The 19496-nt window shown below is 34.9% G+C and overlaps 1 protein-coding gene across 1 annotated transcript in view; it reads right to left on the reverse strand.

Moving 5' to 3' along the window:
- The window catches only part of grid2ipa (glutamate receptor, ionotropic, delta 2 (Grid2) interacting protein, a), a gene marked incomplete at both ends in the record, with an annotated part of 138565 nt that overhangs the window by 37747 nt on the left and 81322 nt on the right, over positions 1-19496 (reverse strand). Inside the window, 4 exon segments of the mRNA XM_083779093.1 lie at positions 557-912; positions 2758-2893; positions 5252-5358; positions 6048-6218. Coding sequence (XP_083635219.1) covers positions 557-912; positions 2758-2893; positions 5252-5358; positions 6048-6218 — 770 coding nt within the window.

A 19496-nucleotide genomic window follows, 5' to 3' on the forward strand; every position in this document is an offset into this window, starting at 1 on the left:
AAAAAGGTTTTGGAATTGTTCTTGTTTTTTTTAGGTTTTCTAATCTCAATTGCACCCAAAAAACATGAACTTTTAACATTCAGTAGATTTTCTGTGATCTGGGGTTTTCTGGCTCAAACAGGTGCTCTGATTTGCCGGCAGTAAGTGACATCACTTACTGCAAATCCCATATAATTATGTCAATGGGATTTGCCAGCAGATGTCACTGTTTTCACTGTGTTGCCTGTTTTCATTGTAGCTCAAAAGGCCCAAAAAAACCCAAAGAAAACTTCAGACCACAGAACATCCACTGAATGTTCAAAGTTCAGGTTTTTTGGGTGTAATTTGAGGTCATAAAACCTAAAAGAAAAAAGAAAAATAAATAAAAATGAATGTCATAAAACCTTTAAGGCACTGACTGGCATTACCCATGCACCGTCCGCCATCACGGCCTGAAAGGGTCGGGAAGCACTGGCCTAAAAAGTAAGGACTCTCCAAAAATCAGGATGGGCCCTGATGGCACCCCCCCCCCCCCAGAACTCTGTTGGCGATCGACAGACCGTCTCCATGCCCTTACCTCCTCGTAGTCGTTGTCGGGGGTCAAGAAGTCGTCCACGATGTCCACCCTGTGTCCCAGCTGCTCGCTCAGCGCGTCCAGGAAGCGCTCCGTGTCCTCGGAGTGCGGCGGCCGCGAGAAGGTGTAGCGGCGCTTGCCGGGGTGCTGCGGGGGGCTGGCTGGGTAGTCCGGGGGCTCCGGCGGCGAGGGAGGGGCGCTGTCGTCCAGGCTGATGTAAGGGTTGGACTCGCCGCTGGTCTGGCTGCTCAGCAGCACCCCCCCCTGCTGCTGGGGGTAGAACGGACCCCCCTGAGGCGGGCTGGGGAGGGGCTCCGTCCAGGACGCGGGAAGGGGCGGAGGAGCCTTACGGCTGCCTGCTGGAAAGGATGTGGAGGAGGAGGACCATCAGGTGGAGAAAAAAAAAGATCTTTTTAGATCAGTGTTTCTAGAAATCTGCTCTGGGGACTATACCAGGGGTCCAAAAAATTGGACCTAGTATGTGGGGTCTGTAACCTATATGTGGGGTCTTAAGGCCTATTTATAGTCTGGATTTTCGGTGGTAAGGTGACCACCGCTCCGGTGGTGAGCTGACCACCGGAGCTGAAATCACGTTGAGCGGTGGTGAGTAAAAACAGAGAGAAGGGCTGGAGCGGTGGCGGTGGTTTGCTCTTCACCGCGGCTCAGTGACGTCATGTTGTAGTTCGGTGGTCACCTCAGTGACGTCATGTTGTAGTTCGGTGGTCACCCCACCACCGTAAATCCAGACTATGTATGAGCCGTTAATGTCAAATGTGAAGTCGGTGGGGAGTTATGTGGATTACAGACGTACCTACGTACACACACAGAGACACACATTAATACGTGGCCCAGCTTGACTGAGGGTTAGCCCTGGTCCAGTGCTTAAATAGCGAGTCTCTCTCTCTGACGCCCTGCCGGACTCCTATCCACTGCTCACTAGCAGCTTTAGCCGACACTAAGCCTGCTAGACCTGCTAGAGCTTCTCTCTAAAATTTTAATACAGCAATGTACCGGACAGAGTAATTTCTTCTATTACGGCATTTCCGGGTTTTCCGAGTTGGATTAATTTTATTTAATGACTAAAATAGTGCATTTTAGAGAGAAGCTGGGGACCTGAGACGCTTCCCAGATTCGAGAATAGAGTTTTAACTTAAGGTCTATAGCAGGCTTTGTGTCGGTGAGTGGTTACGTCGTTTTGTTTATTTTTGGGCAGTTCCCGTAAACCCTCGCACGCAGTGGGAAAAGCTGCTAGTGAGCAGCAGATGGGACTCAGTGAGAGAGAAACGCTGTAAGCACTGGACCAGGGCTATAGACTGAGGGGCTACCATCGTGCCCATTTTCTCAACTCGCTGTTTCTCTGCAAGACATTTCTCTATAAGCCAATGGGCTGTATTTTGCGTCTCTTAAGTACCAGGTCTTATAACTGAACTTAAGACCTGAAGGCGTGGTCAATGCTCTTTGGCCACACAGAATAGCCAAATGGCATTGATCACGCCTCCAGGTCTTAAGTTAAGTAATAAGACCTGGCAAAATACAGCCCACAATCTCCAACTGGTGGGTAAAAACTGAACAACCAATATATCAATTTGAAGAAAAATAAATCCAATGACTTAGCCCTGGTCAGAAACGGTCACATTATAGGATAATAAGAATTAATAGTAATAGAAAATACAGTATATTGTGGAACATACCTCTCCACTGAATTTCCATGGTCTGTTGTTCTGTTGCATGAGGGGACGACAAATGAATGAATGCATAATATCAATAATGCTTTCTTCCATATCAACTCCACTCCGTCCATGTCATTTCCCTTAATTGAACTAAATAAACACTACGATAAAAACGATAATTAAGTTAAACTGAATTGTGTGTTTTACTAAACCCACGGTAACTAAAACAGACAAAATGCCCTTATAGTTTTTCTTGTTACCAACACTAACTGAATGTATTATATATTCTTTGTTTCTTTTGTTGAGTTTTTAACAGGCCTATTTACTCTGACCTTTTTGAAACCTGCTGCAGGACTCCCCTGCACCTGACAAAAAAATAATAATATATGAACAAAACTACAACTAAAACTAAGCTTTGCCAAAAAAAAACCCCAAAGAATAATAACTAATAAAAACTATAGCAAACCCACAAAAAGAAAAGAAAACAAAGTAAAACTATAAACTCTAATGAAACATCCAAAACTATATTCTGACCCTGGAAGGTGGGGGAGGGCGTGGGCGAGCAGGCCTCCATGTCGAAGCTGTCCTGAGGAGGAGGGGGGCGACTCTTCAGAGACTTAGACCGCTTGCCCGAGTACATGTTCTCCAGCTCCGCGTACACGGCAGACAGCTGCACAACAACAACACAGAGTACAGCCATGGTCCAATCAGATCAATAATACAGTGAGTACATGTTCTCCAGCTCCGCGTACACGGCAGACAGCTGCACAACAACAGAGTACAGCCATGGTCCAATCCAGGGGTAGGTGTCGTATATGGACAATAATTTGTATACTATAATCATTCTATAATCAACTACACTCTGTGCTAAGTAAAATGTTAGAGTCTGTCTGTCTAGCTGAAAGCAGCCACAGTCGAGTACTCTGCATTGTGACAGTTAGTCTCAGAGGCCTGTCTTTGATATTTAAAGTCAAGGTGTCGTTGGCCTGTTCACATGCCTTTTGTTTAAGTCCAGATTCTGGGTCACACCTAAGGAAGTTAGCATGCTATTGTCTCAACAAAAGGTCACTTGATTATGTATGCATCTGCGATTCCTTATTCCTATGTATGTAAAATCAACCAACACCCAGAAACCACTGTTTGATGAAATAGGGGGTCTCTTAGCAGGCTGACCATCGCAGGTGGTGGGTCTGTCCGTGTGCTCCCGTGGCACACAGGCCACGGGGGAGCTGATGCTATTCCGTCACTCTGGACTCTGTTTTCTGATTGAATAAATGGTCAACTCTATACTTCAGTTCACATCTCTGCCTGCGTGTTTTTTCATCCGATCGTCTGAGCGTCTGAGGCTTTGATGCCTGGTACTCTTCGTCCTTTTTGTCTCTATTTTAGTCCAGTTGTAGTTAGTGTAGTGGGAGTTTAATTTACTTCATAGGCAACTTTGACGATGGCGAGGGCCAATATATTTCCACACTCACTCCAGAGGGGCCACGTACGGTGCATGTTACTGTCGTAGCAAAAATAGCCAATCTACAAGCTCAAAACGCGTCGCAGCGCGACGCGTTTTGAGCTTGTAGATCGGCTATTTTGTAGCTTGTAGCTAGCTTGTAGATCGGCTATTTTTTGCTATATTTGAATTGAAAACCTGAATAATATTTTATCCTAATAATTGGAATCCTGAAAAGTAACCTTTTTATTGAATTTCAAATGCATTTAGTTATAGTTATGTTAACTTTATGAACTGTTAGCATAACTACATTGGACACAAAAAGACAATAACATTTTAATACTAGTCATGAAGTAATTATCCCTCTAAGACCCAGCGTTGCTTTTTAGCAACAATTTTATTTTATTTAATTACTAAATTATTATTATTTTTTTCTGTTCTTTTTTTACCTAAACGTCATCAGTGATGTTCATTGCAATGCCATTTCAATGCCATTGGTCATGATATTTGCATATAAATACCCCCCACAGAGGCTGAAATTCACACAAATAAAAAAATTCTGGACTCTGTGCGATTTTGAACATTTCTTAACCTAAGACTTTTGACCTTTACCCTAATAAAAGTAGGTAAAATAATTGTAATATATGTTTTTTGTGATCATTAGAATGTCTAGAACATGTTTTATTCATTATTGTGAAAGATATCCCCCAAATGTAAATTATTAATTTATTATATTATTATTATATAATTATTATAAATCTTTCATAAAACTTTATTTTTTTTTATTTTTTTTAACATATTTTAGTCTCAGTCCTAGTATTACAAAGTAGTAGTAAGGTTGAAATCTATTTTTTGCAAGTAGAAATGAATGCGGGTGTTAGAGGGTTAAACAGCGTACATTGGCCTAGTAGTCCACTAGGCTAGCGAGGCAGCTGGCAGAGTGGGGTTTTGTGTTGTGTGTATTAGAAGGTGAAATTGGCGCTTTCCTTGGCTACTAATAGCCGGCGGGGTAAAACGAGCGCACCCTTTGGAAATGGTCGCCTATGAATACAATATTAGCTTACTGTATACAACGTACATTGGCCAGGTTGTATGGGGGAGGGGTTACTGTCTGTACATACATTGGCCTGGTTGTGGGGGGAGGGGTTACTGTCTGTACATACATTGGCCAGGTTGTATGGGGGAGGGGTTACTGTCTGTACATACATTGTCCTGGTTGTGGGGGGAGGGGTTACTGTCTGTACATACATTGGCCAGGTTGTGGGGGGAGGGGTTACTGTCTGTACATACATTGGCCAGGTTGTGGGGGGTCTCGGGCAGCGAGGTACATACATTGGCCAGGTTGTGGGGGGTCTCGGGCAGCGAGGTACATACATTGGCCAGGTTGTGGGGGGTCTCGGGCAGCGAGGTACATACATTGGCCAGGTTGTGGGGGGTCTTGGGCAGCGAGGTACATACATTGGCCAGGTTGTGGGGGGTCTTGGGCAGCGAGGTACATACATTGGCCTGGTTGTGGGGGGTCTCGGGCAGCGAGGTACATACATTGGCCAGGTTGTGGGGGGTCTCGGGCAGCGAGGTACATACATTGGCCAGGTTGTTGGGGGTCTCTGGGAGCGACGTTCCGTCTCCTGACTGCCTCTCTCCTGGAGCCAGCCTCATCATGGTGTCCGTCACCGCGTCCGAGCGGGAACCTGCCGGGACGTCAAGCATCACTGCAAGTAACACGTACTAGTGAAGTAAACGGATGCTATTGGCTGTAAGCACAGCGAGGGGCGGGTCTAATTCACTCGCTATCGAGCGTCGCGGTCCCGCCCCCTCGAGAGACCCGGAAAATAAATCCCCGTTAATTTTCCTCATAGACTTTTCAGAAAGTATTTATTTAAAGACGTTTAACGCCGCGGACAAAGCCAACTGTTGCCGTGACAAATCATGACAACAAACACAATTTTTCTGGCTGAACAAATAATTAGAAAGAAACAAACACTTTTTTTGTTGTAATTATTTGTTTGGTCACAAATATTGTGTGTGTTGTCATGATTTGTCACGACAAGAGTTGGCTTTGTACAACGCTTATAAGGTCTTTAAATAAATACGTTTTGAAATGTCTATGGGGAAAAATGCATTGGGAACGATTTCCTGGGCCTGGCGTCGTCATGAAAGAGGGCGGGACTGTGACGCTCTATAGAGCCAGTAGAAGTCCTAGAAGCATACCCTATACTTTATCATCAAATAAAACAATCTAATGATAACTAACATCAGATTGATGATAAAGAGGCACGCGGCCATGACCAGGTCGTCATGACCTGTGATAACGAGCATATACCCATGCCCAGGCGCGTGGCCATGACCAGGTCGTCATGACCTGTGATAACGAGCGTACCCATGCCCAGGTGCGTGCCTATGACCAGGTCGTCAGAGCTCCGCCCCCTCGTGCTGCTGCGCTGGTAGGTGGTCCCGGTCACCCTCATGGAGCTGCTGCGGCGCTGGGGGGCCTCCGGGACCCCCCTGGGGCTGTCGGGCTCCTGGGGGGGAGGGGGCGGCGGGGGAGGGACTGACACGGGTGCACACACACACACACACACACACACACACACACACACACACACATACCACAGTCATGTTACGTGTTAAAACACAATCTGTGCCAGGAACTTTTGGTTACGTTTTAAGCCGTAAAACCCCCTGTGCACGTTATTTAACACCGCCATTGCCGAAGTCCTTTGTCAATTGAAGCCTAATTTTGATACTAACGCTTACCGCCATTGCCGAAGACCTTTGTCAATTGCGCTTTTATGGTGCATTCGATCGTCCGAGCCATAATGCTACTCACGTTAGCCGGTTAGCTAGCAATGTTGTTAGCACAGCACTGGATCGTTCATCTTAGATCGTCGTCGCAATAATAATCCATTCTATCCGTTTCTTTCAATCGCCTGTATCGCCTGTCCCAGATGGCATTTTGGTCAAAACAGCGTTTCTTTCACGGCACAGAGCCGGCGATGTGGAGCTCTCCAGTGCATCGGCATAGATCGATCATGTAAACAAAGGCTGTCTCGGCTCTGAAAAATGTGGCTTATCAAAATAAGAGCTCGACTGAAAAAATGCTGCCGTGAATTATGTCCTAATATTTCAATTAATTATAGTGCTAAATGGGTTTAAAATAAATAAATATATAATATATTTTTAATATATATATATTGTTTTATTATATATTTTAATCTGACGTGTACGCAATGTGCACATGGATGCGCCCACGGTTATTTATTCTTCCATTTGTCCCTTATCTCTGGCACCTGAACAGCGTTTCTATTGTAACAGGTGTCATGGATTGTGACATGACATGACATGACATGACATGACATGACATGACATGACATGACATGACATGACATGACATGACATGACATGACATGACATGACATGACATGACATGACATGACATGTGATTCACTGTTAAAGCCAGGGTTTATTAGCTGGGGATTACATTAGATAATTGACACTGGCTGAACAAATTTACAGAAATCGTGGGATAAAAAAGAAAAAGGAATACCAGACAACTCGCCCCTTTACCAACTCGCCTCGGGCGTACAGTCGGTGGAACAGCTGCCTGGTATTCCTAAAGCAAATGTCGTATATTAACCCATTTACACCTAAGGCCGATTTAGAAAAGGCCTTCTAAAACCTATGGCAGTTTTATGAAAGACACCCTAGAACCTGAGGTTTTCTGCAAAACTTCACAAAATTCCCATGGTTCACTAAAACATATATTACTCAGCCTCTGTAGCAGATAGAAACAAAATTCCAAAATCATTTCAGAGCTTACAACTTTGGCTATTGTTCAGAATAAAATTTATTTGCACAAATATGTATCACAAACTATAAAAAAATAAAATAAAGTAATATAAAACGAATAAATTAGGTATAAACAACTACATGTCTGCATATCTCCTGAACCGCTGATCCGATTGACTTCATACTTGGCAGGTGTGTTGTTGTACAAACAGGGAAGTGCAGTACCAAGTATGAAGTCAATCGGATCAGCGGTTCTGCAGAACCAGCCCGACCCGCCTGAAATGGACAGTAATATCTCCTGAACCGCTGATCCGATTGACTTCATACCTGGCAGGTGTGTCGTTGTACAAACAGGGAAGTGCAGTACCAAGTATGAAGTCAATCGGATCAGCGGTTCTGCAGAACCAGCCCGACCCGCTTGGAATGGACAGTAATAGCTCCTGAACCGCTGATCCGATTGACTTCATACTTGGCAGGTGTGTTGCTGTACAAGCAGGTAAGTGCAGTACCAAGTATGAAGTCAATCGGATCAGCGGTTCTGCAGAACCAGCCTGACCCACTTGGAATGGACAGCAATATCTCCTGAACCGCTGATCCGATTGACTTCATACGTGGCAGGTGTGTTGCTGTACAAACAGGTAAGTGCTGTACCAAGTATGAAGTCAATCGGATCAGTGGTTCTGCAGAACCAGCCCGACCCGCCTGGAATGGACATTTGGAAGAGACCCTACAACGACACACAGACAACCTGTTACCATGGAGACAAGAGATAAACAACACCCTGTTACCATGGAGACAGAGATAAACAACACCCTGTTACCATGGAGACAGAGATAAACACCCTGTTACCTGTTACATTTGGAAGGTTGCCTTGGAAACACAACAGAAGAAGAAAGGTGAATTCAGTGATCATTAGTGCATAAAACGACGGACAAAGTGTCACAGTGTTCTTTTTTTCAAGTCAAGAACAGGCTCCCTCGGAACCATAACATAAAATAAAATAGTGCCTTGCAACATTTCACAAAAAAAAACAAAAAAAAAGAAGAAAAGTGAACTCAGTGCATATAACGACGGACATGCTTGCCGAAGCATTCCATGTGCACAGCTTCCTTGCACTGTTTGCACCCGTACACTGTGGCTGTGGGACGCTCACCAGTGCCACACTTTGCCACTAAACACTCTCTGCAGCCCCTTCTCTTGTCAAAGATCTTCTCAAAATCATGCTCTGTGGTTAGCACAGCTGGGGATGGAGGGGGGAAGAAATCGGGAGGAGGCCTTGCCACCACTGGGACAACAAGTTCCTCCATCAGGTCCTCCAGCCAATCTTTGTACCCCTTGTAGGAGGCGGAGAATGCTCTTCCTCCAGCAGCTCTATGGGCAACGAACCCGTTGTAGCAGGACACGGAGAGGAAGTAGAAAAACACCCTCCTCCACCACTTCTTTGAGCGATGCTCAATTTTATAGTAGCCCACCATTTGATCCAGAAGATCCACACCTGGAACAAACACATAGGACTCAGTTTACACGCACATTTACACTGAGAGGACCACAATGGAAAAAGGTTACCAGGCTATTTGTTTTATCTTTTTTGACAGATGTGTTCAAATACTGTAGGCTGTGTCATTTACAGTATTGTTTTTTTTTTCTTTTTTCAATAAATAAATAAAATCAATAACTCAAACAAACCCTTCATGTGCTTCTGGTAATCTGCAAGGCAGGATGGAACTATCACAGTGGTTTGGCTGGAGGCACCCTTCCTTCTCTGTACAGTCCCTGTCTCGGTGGGGTCGTGATGGTTGGACAGAACCATCACAGCCTTAGTGTCTTGCCAGACACAGAATGTGAGGTCGTCCTTCTGGGCGACTCGGAATTCATGCTTCGCCAAATTAGCCTTTTTTGTCAGCTGTCCGTCCTTTGGCAGCCCCTTCCTGTTGGCCCGAATGGTGCCGCAGGCATCCATACCCTTGCTCTTCATGTCCTGGAAAAGCTCCACCCCACTATAGAAATTGTCCATATATATGGACAGGTTAGAGCCATAGTATGGTTCTGCCAGATCCATTACCACACGATGAGCAAGACCCTTCTCTGCGACATTCCCATCACGACCTGTGTAGACCTGGAAGTTGTAACGAAAAACCAACAACATGAATAACTTTGGTACTTGAAACGTACTATTACATCTTTGAAAAATGGGAGCTAACTGGTGTGATGATTTTATCTTTCTTACCTGGAAGGTTGAACAGTAACCCGTGGAGCTCTCCGCCATGACCCACACCTTGACACCCCACTTTGTGGGTTTGAGGGGAAGGTACTGCCTGAAGGAGAGTCTGCCCTTGTACTTGATCATGCTCTCGTCAACAGACACAGTACCGTTTACCCCATAGAGGGACTGGTATTGTGTTGCCAGGTGATCCAGGAACCAACGCAGCTTCCAGAGTTTGTACGAGCGGTCCAGGCCTTCCTCGTTGTTGTCTTGGAGATGAAGATATCTGAATATACACATAAGTAAGTAAGTAAGTAAGTAATGATAAGTAAATAAGTAAGTTACTTTGGATGAATAGTACGTCTTTAACTTTTCATCATTTGGTGATATTGTTAGTACATTGCATTATTCATGCACACACACACACACACACACACACACACACACACACACACACACACACACACACACACACACACACACACACACACACACACACACACAAATGTAATAACAATATCACCAAATTATAAGTAAAAAATATTCAAAACTCACATGCAAGCTGTCATAATAATTATTATCATAATGTATTACTGTCATAATAATGTATTACTGTAATGTATTACTGTCATAATTATTATTATCATAATGTATTACTGTCATAATAATGTATTACTGTAATGTATTACTGTCATAATTATTATTATCATAATGTATTACTGTCATTATTATTATTATTATCATAATGTATTACTGTCATAATAATGTATTACTGTAATGTATTACTGTCATTATTATTATCATAATGTATTACTGTCATAATAATGTATTACTGTAATGTATTAATGTCATTATTATTATTATTATTATTATCATAATGTATTACTGTCATAATAATGTATTACTGTAATGTATTACTGTCATTATTATTATTATTATTATTATCATAATGTATTACTGTCATAATAATGTATTACTGTAATGTATTACTGTCATTATTATTATCATAATGTATTACTGTCATAATAATGTATTACTGTAATGTATTACTGTCATTATTATTATTATTATTATTATTATTATCATAATGTATTACTGTCATAATAATGTATTACTGTAATGTATTACTGTCATTATTATTATTATCATAATGTATTACTGTCATAATAATGTATTACTGTAATGTATTACTGTCATAATAATGTATTACTGTAATGTATTACTGTCATTATTATTATTATTATCATAATGTATTACTGTCATAATAATGTATTACTGTAATGTATTACTGTCATTATTATTATCATAATGTATTACTGTCATAATAATGTATTACTGTAATGTATTACTGTCATAATAATGTATTACTGTAATGTATTACTGTCATAATAATGTATTACTGTAATGTATTACTGTCATAATTATTATTATCATAATGTATTACTGTCATAATAATGTATTACTGTAATGTATTACTGTCATAATAATGTATTACTGTAATGTATTACTGTCATAATTATTATTATCATAATGTATTACTGTCATAATAATGTATTACTGTAATGTATTACTGTCATTATTATTATTATTATCATAATGTATTACTGTCATAATAATGTATTACTGTAATGTATTACTGTCATTATTATTATCATAATGTATTACTGTCATAATAATGTATTACTGTAATGTATTACTGTCATTATTATTATTATTATTATCATAATGTATTACTGTCATAATAATGTATTACTGTAATGTATTACTGTCATAATAATGTATTACTGTCATTATTATTATCATAATGTATTACTGTAATGTATTACTGTCATTATTATTATCATAATGTATTACTGTCATAATAATGTATTACTGTAATGTATTACTGTCATTATTATTATCATAATGTATTACTGTCATAATAATGTATTACTGTAATGTATTACTGTCATTATTATTATTATTATTATCATAATGTATTACTGTCATAATAATGTATTACTGTAATGTATTACTGTCATTATTATTATTATTATTATTATCATAATGTATTACTGTCATAATAATGTATTACTGTAATGTATTACTGTCATTATTATTATTATTATTATCATAATGTATTACTGTCATAATAATGTATTACTGTCATAATAATGTATTACTGTCATAATAATGTATTACTGTCATTATTATTATTATTATTATTATCATAATGTATTACTGTCATAATAATGTATTACTGTCATAATAATGTATTACTGTCATAATAATGTATTACTGTCATTATTATTATCATAATGTATTACTGTCATAATAATGTATTACTGTAATGTATTACTGTCATTATTATTAACATAATGTATTACTGTCATAATAATGTATTACTGTAATGTATTACTGTCATTATTATTATTATTATCATAATGTATTACTGTCATAATAATGTATTACTGTAATGTATTACTGTCATAATAATGTATTACTGTAATGTATTACTGTCATTATTATTATTATTATCATAATGTATTACTGTCATAATAATGTATTACTGTAATGTATTACTGTCATTATTATTATCATAATGTATTACTGTCATAATAATGTATTACTGTAATGTATTACTGTCATTATTATTATCATAATGTATTACTGTCATTATTATTATCATAATGTATTACTGTAATGTATTACTGTCATTATTATTATCATAATGTATTACTGTCATAATAATGTATTACTGTAATGTATTACTGTCATTATTATTATCATAATGTATTACTGTCATAATAATGTATTACTGTAATGTATTACTGTCATAATAATGTATTACTGTAATGTATTACTGTCATTATTATTATTATTATTATCATAATGTATTACTGTCATAATAATGTATTACTGTAATGTATTACTGTCATTATTATTATTATTATTTATCATAATGTATTACTGTCATAATAATGTATTACTGTAATGTATTACTGTCATTATTATTATTATTATTATCATAATGTATTACTGTCATAATAATGTATTACTGTAATGTATTACTGTCATTATTATTATTATCATAATGTATTACTGTCATAATAATGTATTACTGTAATGTATTACTGTCATTATTATTATCATAATGTATTACTGTCATAATAATGTATTACTGTAATGTATTACTGTCATAATAATGTATTACTGTAATGTATTACTGTCATTATTATTATTATCATCATAATGTATTACTGTCATAATAATGTATTACTGTAATGTATTACTGTCATTATTATTATTATCATAATGTATTACTGTCATAATAATGTATTACTGTAATGTATTACTGTCATTATTATTATTATTATTATCATAATGTATTACTGTCATAATAATGTATTACTGTAATGTATTACTGTCATTATTATTATTATTATTATCATAATGTATTACTGTCATAATAATGTATTACTGTAATGTATTACTGTCATTATTATTATTATTATCATAATGTATTACTGTCATAATAATGTATTACTGTAATGTATTACTGTCATTATTATTATTATTATTATCATAATGTATTACTGTCATAATAATGTATTACTGTAATGTATTACTGTCATTATTATTATTATTATTATCATAATGTATTACTGTCATAATAATGTATTACTGTAATGTATTACTGTCATTATTATTATTATCATAATGTATTACTGTCATAATAATGTATTACTGTAATGTATTACTGTCATTATTATTATCATAATGTATTACTGTCATAATAATGTATTACTGTAATGTATTACTGTCATTATTATTATTATTATTATCATAATGTATTACTGTCATAATAATGTATTACTGTAATGTATTACTGTCATTATTATTATTATTATTATCATAATGTATTACTGTCATAATAATGTATTACTGTAATGTATTACTGTCATTATTATTATTATTATCATAATGTATTACTGTCATAATAATGTATTACTGTAATGTATTACTGTCATTATTATTATCATAATGTATTACTGTCATAATAATGTATTACTGTAATGTATTACTGTCATTATTATTATTATTATTATCATAATGTATTACTGTCATAATAATGTATTACTGTAATGTATTACTGTCATTATTATTATTATTATTATTATCATAATGTATTACTGTCATAATAATGTATTACTGTAATGTATTACTGTCATTATTATTATTATTATTATCATAATGTATTACTGTCATAATAATGTATTACTGTAATGTATTACTGTCATTATTATTATTATTATTATTATCATAATGTATTACTGTCATAATAATGTATTACTGTAATGTATTACTGTCATTATTATTATTATTATTATCATAATGTATTACTGTCATAATAATGTATTACTGTAATGTATTACTGTCATTATTATTATTATTATCATAATGTATTACTGTCATAATAATGTATTACTGTAATGTATTACTGTCATTATTATTATCATAATGTATTACTGTCATAATAATGTATTACTGTAATGTATTACTGTCATTATTATTATTATTATTATCATAATGTATTACTGTCATAATAATGTATTACTGTAATGTATTACTGTCATTATTATTATTATTATTATTATCATAATGTATTACTGTCATAATAATGTATTACTGTAATGTATTACTGTCATTATTATTATTATTATTATCATAATGTATTACTGTCATAATAATGTATTACTGTAATGTATTACTGTCATTATTATTATTATTATTATTATCATAATGTATTACTGTCATAATAATGTATTACTGTAATGTATTACTGTCATTATTATTATTATTTTTATCATAATGTATTACTGTCATAATAATGTATTACTGTAATGTATTACTGTCATTATTATTATCATAATGTATTACTGTCATAATAATGTATTACTGTAATGTATTACTGTCATTATTATTATCATAATGTATTACTGTCATAATAATGTATTACTGTAATGTATTACTGTCATTATTATCATTATTATTATCATAATGTATTACTGTCATAATAATGTATTACTGTAATGTATTACTGTCATTATTATTATTATTATTATTATCATAATGTATTACTGTCATAATAATGTATTACTGTAATGTATTACTGTCATTATTATTATCATAATGTATTACTGTCATAATAATGTATTACTGTAATGTATTACTGTCATTATTATTATCATAATGTATTACTGTCATAATAATGTATTACTGTAATGTATTACTGTCATTATTATTATTATTATCATAATGTATTACTGTCATAATAATGTATTACTGTAATGTATTACTGTCATTATTATTATCATAATGTATTACTGTCATAATAATGTATTACTGTAATGTATTACTGTCATTATTATTATTATTATTATCATAATGTATTACTGTCATAATAATGTATTACTGTAATGTATTACTGTCATAATAATGTATTACTGTAATGTATTACTGTCATTATTATTATTATTATCATAATGTATTACTGTCATAATAATGTATTACTGTAATGTATTACTGTCATTATTATTATCATAATGTATTACTGTCATAATAATGTATTACTGTAATGTATTACTGTCATTATTATTATTATTATTATTATCATAATGTATTACTGTCATAATAATGTATTACTGTAATGTATTACTGTCATTATTATTATTAGCATAATGTATTACTGTCATAATAATGTATTACTGTAATGTATTACTGTAATGTATTACTGTCATTATTATTATCATAATGTATTACTGTCATAATAATGTATTACTGTAATGTATTACTGTCATTATTATTATTATTATTATCATAATGTATTACTGTCATAATAATGTATTACTGTAATGTATTACTGTCATTATTATTATTATCATAATGTATTACTGTCATAATAATGTATTACTGTAATGTATTACTGTCATTATTATTATCATAATGTATTACTGTCATAATAATGTATTACTGTAATGTATTACTGTCATTATTATTATTATTATTATTATCATAATGTATTACTGTCATAATAATGTATTACTGTAATGTATTACTGTAATGTATTACTGTCATTATTATTATCATAATGTATTACTGTCATAATAATGTATTACTGTAATGTATTACTGTCATTATTATTATTATTATTATCATAATGTATTACTGTCATAATAATGTATTACTGTAATGTATTACTGTCATTATTATTATTATCATAATGTATTACTGTCATAATAATGTATTACTGTAATGTATTACTGTCATTATTATTATTATCATAATGTATTACTGTCATAATAATGTATTACTGTAATGTATTACTGTCATTATTATTATTATTATCATAATGTATTACTGTCATAATAATGTATTACTGTAATGTATTACTGTCATTATTATTATTATTATTATTATCATAATGTATTACTGTCATAATAATGTATTACTGTAATGTATTACTGTCATTATTATTATTATTATTATTATCATAATGTATTACTGTCATAATAATGTATTACTGTAATGTATTACTGTCATTATTATTATTATTATTATTATCATAATGTATTACTGTCATAATAATGTATTACTGTAATGTATTACTGTCATTATTATTATTATTATTATTATCATAATGTATTACTGTCATAATAATGTATTACTGTAATGTATTACTGTCATTATTATCATTATTATTATCATAATGTATTACTGTCATTATCATTATTATTATTATTATCATAATGTATTACTGTCATAATTATTATCATAATGTATTACTGTCATAATAATGTATTACTGTCATTATTATTATTATTATTATCATAATGTATTACTGTCATAATAATGTATTACTGTAATGTATTACTGTCATTATTATTATCATAATGTATTACTGTCATAATAATGTATTACTGTAATGTATTACTGTCATTATTATTAACATAATGTATTACTGTCATAATAATGTATTACTGTAATGTATTACTGTCATTATTATTATTATTATCATAATGTATTACTGTCATAATAATGTATTACTGTAATGTATTACTGTCATTATTATTATTATTATCATAATGTATTACTGTCATAATAATGTATTACTGTCATGTATTACTGTCATTATTATCATTATTATTATCATAATGTATTACTGTCATAATAATGTATTACTGTAATGTATTACTGTCATTATTATTATTATTATTATTATCATAATGTATTACTGTCATAATAATGTATTACTGTAATGTATTACTGTCATTATTATTATTATTATTATCATAATGTATTACTGTCATAATAATGTATTACTGTAATGTATTACTGTCATTATTATTATCATAATGTATTACTGTCATAATAATGTATTACTGTAATGTATTACTGTCATTATTATTATCATAATGTATTACTGTCATTATTATTATCATAATGTATTACTGTCATAATAATGTATTACTGTAATTTATTACTGTCATTATTATTATTATTATCATAATGTATTACTGTCATAATAATGTATTACTGTAATGTATTACTGTCATTATTATTATTATCATCATCATCATCGTCATCATCATCATAAGAATCTGTATCATCATCAGACTTGATTATACTGTATAGTATTGGTAATACGTATTGCTAGCACATTCATGTAATGTATTGTTTATTGTGTGATAAATAAAACCACTAAATAAAATTCTACTACTACTGTTATTTCTTATCATCATTGTAATTAATTATGAACTTGTATAACCATTCACTATCATCAGACATTATTATACTACTGTGTCTACCTACCTATAGACGTGTCTGTCTGTCTGTGTACAAATGTAACCAAATTACAGATAGATAGGATGGATATAATAATAATAATAATAATAATAATAATAATAATAATAATAATAATAAAACTTTATTTGTATAGCACCTTCATGACATGAAATGCAGCTCAAAGTGCTTTACAGAGCAATGGAGAATAAAAAAGAAAAGCAAGGCAAGATATAGATATATTATAGATAATAGATATCATGGGTTCATTTGGTTTCATTTGTAAACTTGTTATGGGAGGGGGTCTAGGTAGCATATAGGCTCATCATCGTTTCTTGCCAGCGTTATAATCATCATAATCATAATTTATTACAGTTCATAAAATACTCATCATTACCTCCAGATAGCAGCAAATCTGTCTCGTGACATGTACTGGGGAAAGTTGGTCTGAAGTAGGGGGCGTTTTATCCGCCAGTAATCCCGCCTGGCAGGAAGTTTTATAATGCCCATTCCGAGACAAATTCCGATAAATGTTTTCATCTCAATGAGCGTCACATCTGCCCATTTGGCTCTGGATGGAGTATCGGCTCTGCTCTGTGCAGCGTATCGATTTGTCTCCACCACCAGACGCTCAAACAGCTCCTCCGTGAACAGATGGGAAAATACCTGACCAGGTGTTGTTTTGTCAGGCATATCAATTTTTACACCCTTAAATCCAGTATATGACTTTTGTGTGCGTCGGGTAAAATTGTTGGTTTTCCAGTCAGCGTCCCAGCCCCTGAACTCCTCATCGTCGGTGTCATCATTGAACAAAAAGTTGCGTGTCCACTGGTCTCGATCCAGTGGTTCTGACGGCGGCTGTTCATAAGTTGGATCATCCAATAGATCACTGAGATCAAGATCACTGTTAGTACTGTAATCAAGTCCATCCACTTCTATGTCACTTCCATCACTAACTTCATCCTCTCGTCTGCTCCGTCCTGCTATTGCCTCCGCCATCTCTAGTATCGCTCCCCGTGATACGCGATACAAAATAAATCACAGAAAATCGTAGAAGAAGAAATAAAATCCCAAAATGCATTGTTTCATCCACAACAAAGTATTCTAGCGAATCATCATGCAGTTCATTGGTCACGTGTCCGGAAAAGCCCCGAAAAGACTACAAAACAACAATGAGACGTCTAGCGCACGCCGGTATCAGAGGTAAAGTGACGCTGCTGTAGCAGACGGTCTTAAAGGGAGAGTAACGTCCCCGCGGCAGCCGGTCTAAATGGGTTAAAATATATACAGGAGAGAAATGTGCACGGAAAACAGACAAGATGATGTTCCAAGATGTTGTTTATTCAGAGTCCACAGCACAGCAGCACAACATAGCATAAGCTCACACAGGAGCCAGAGCCAGCTGGCCACAAGTCGTGACCACTGACCAGCCTCGACTGACCCACCCAGTTACACTCAGAGTACAGGTATTAAGTACAGATTCTCAAACTAAGGTGAGAATGTAGGCGTGTTCACTGTTCCTCTGAAGACCCATTGATCAACCATGTGCCCACACCAATTCTATTGTTACACAAATTGCAGCAGGAACATACAGTAAACCGTAAACAAACCATCTCGACACCCTTCTTTTGAATGACAAAGGCAGGCGTTGTATAGACAGAGTGACTGCAGATACAACAGTATGAAGAATATGGGATTCCATAATTATACTTCTTCCTTGTGTGATTGACATGCTATTCTGTCCTTCTGCAGTAGACCTATTTTTGGTGATTAACATCTAGGGTGTCGGCTTCCCAGGGTGAGATATCCTGGAGCTGCCGGTGGCTAGCCTATCTGTATGACAAAAGAGTTTGTTGACCTGAAAGAACAGACTGGCTGATCAAAGACTGTGCCACTAATAATATGCAAGCAACTGTCGACCCCCACGCCAATGTAGAGTGCTTAAAGTAGTGACCAAAATGTACAATGAGTGGTCAGTCAGTGGCGAAAGCCTACATGGGGAGACGTCAGCCACTT

The sequence above is a fragment of the Protomyctophum parallelum genome (genome assembly GCF_964188405.1).
Source record: "Protomyctophum parallelum genome assembly, chromosome: 13".
In the NCBI taxonomy this organism is placed as follows: Eukaryota; Metazoa; Chordata; class Actinopteri; order Myctophiformes; family Myctophidae; genus Protomyctophum; species Protomyctophum parallelum.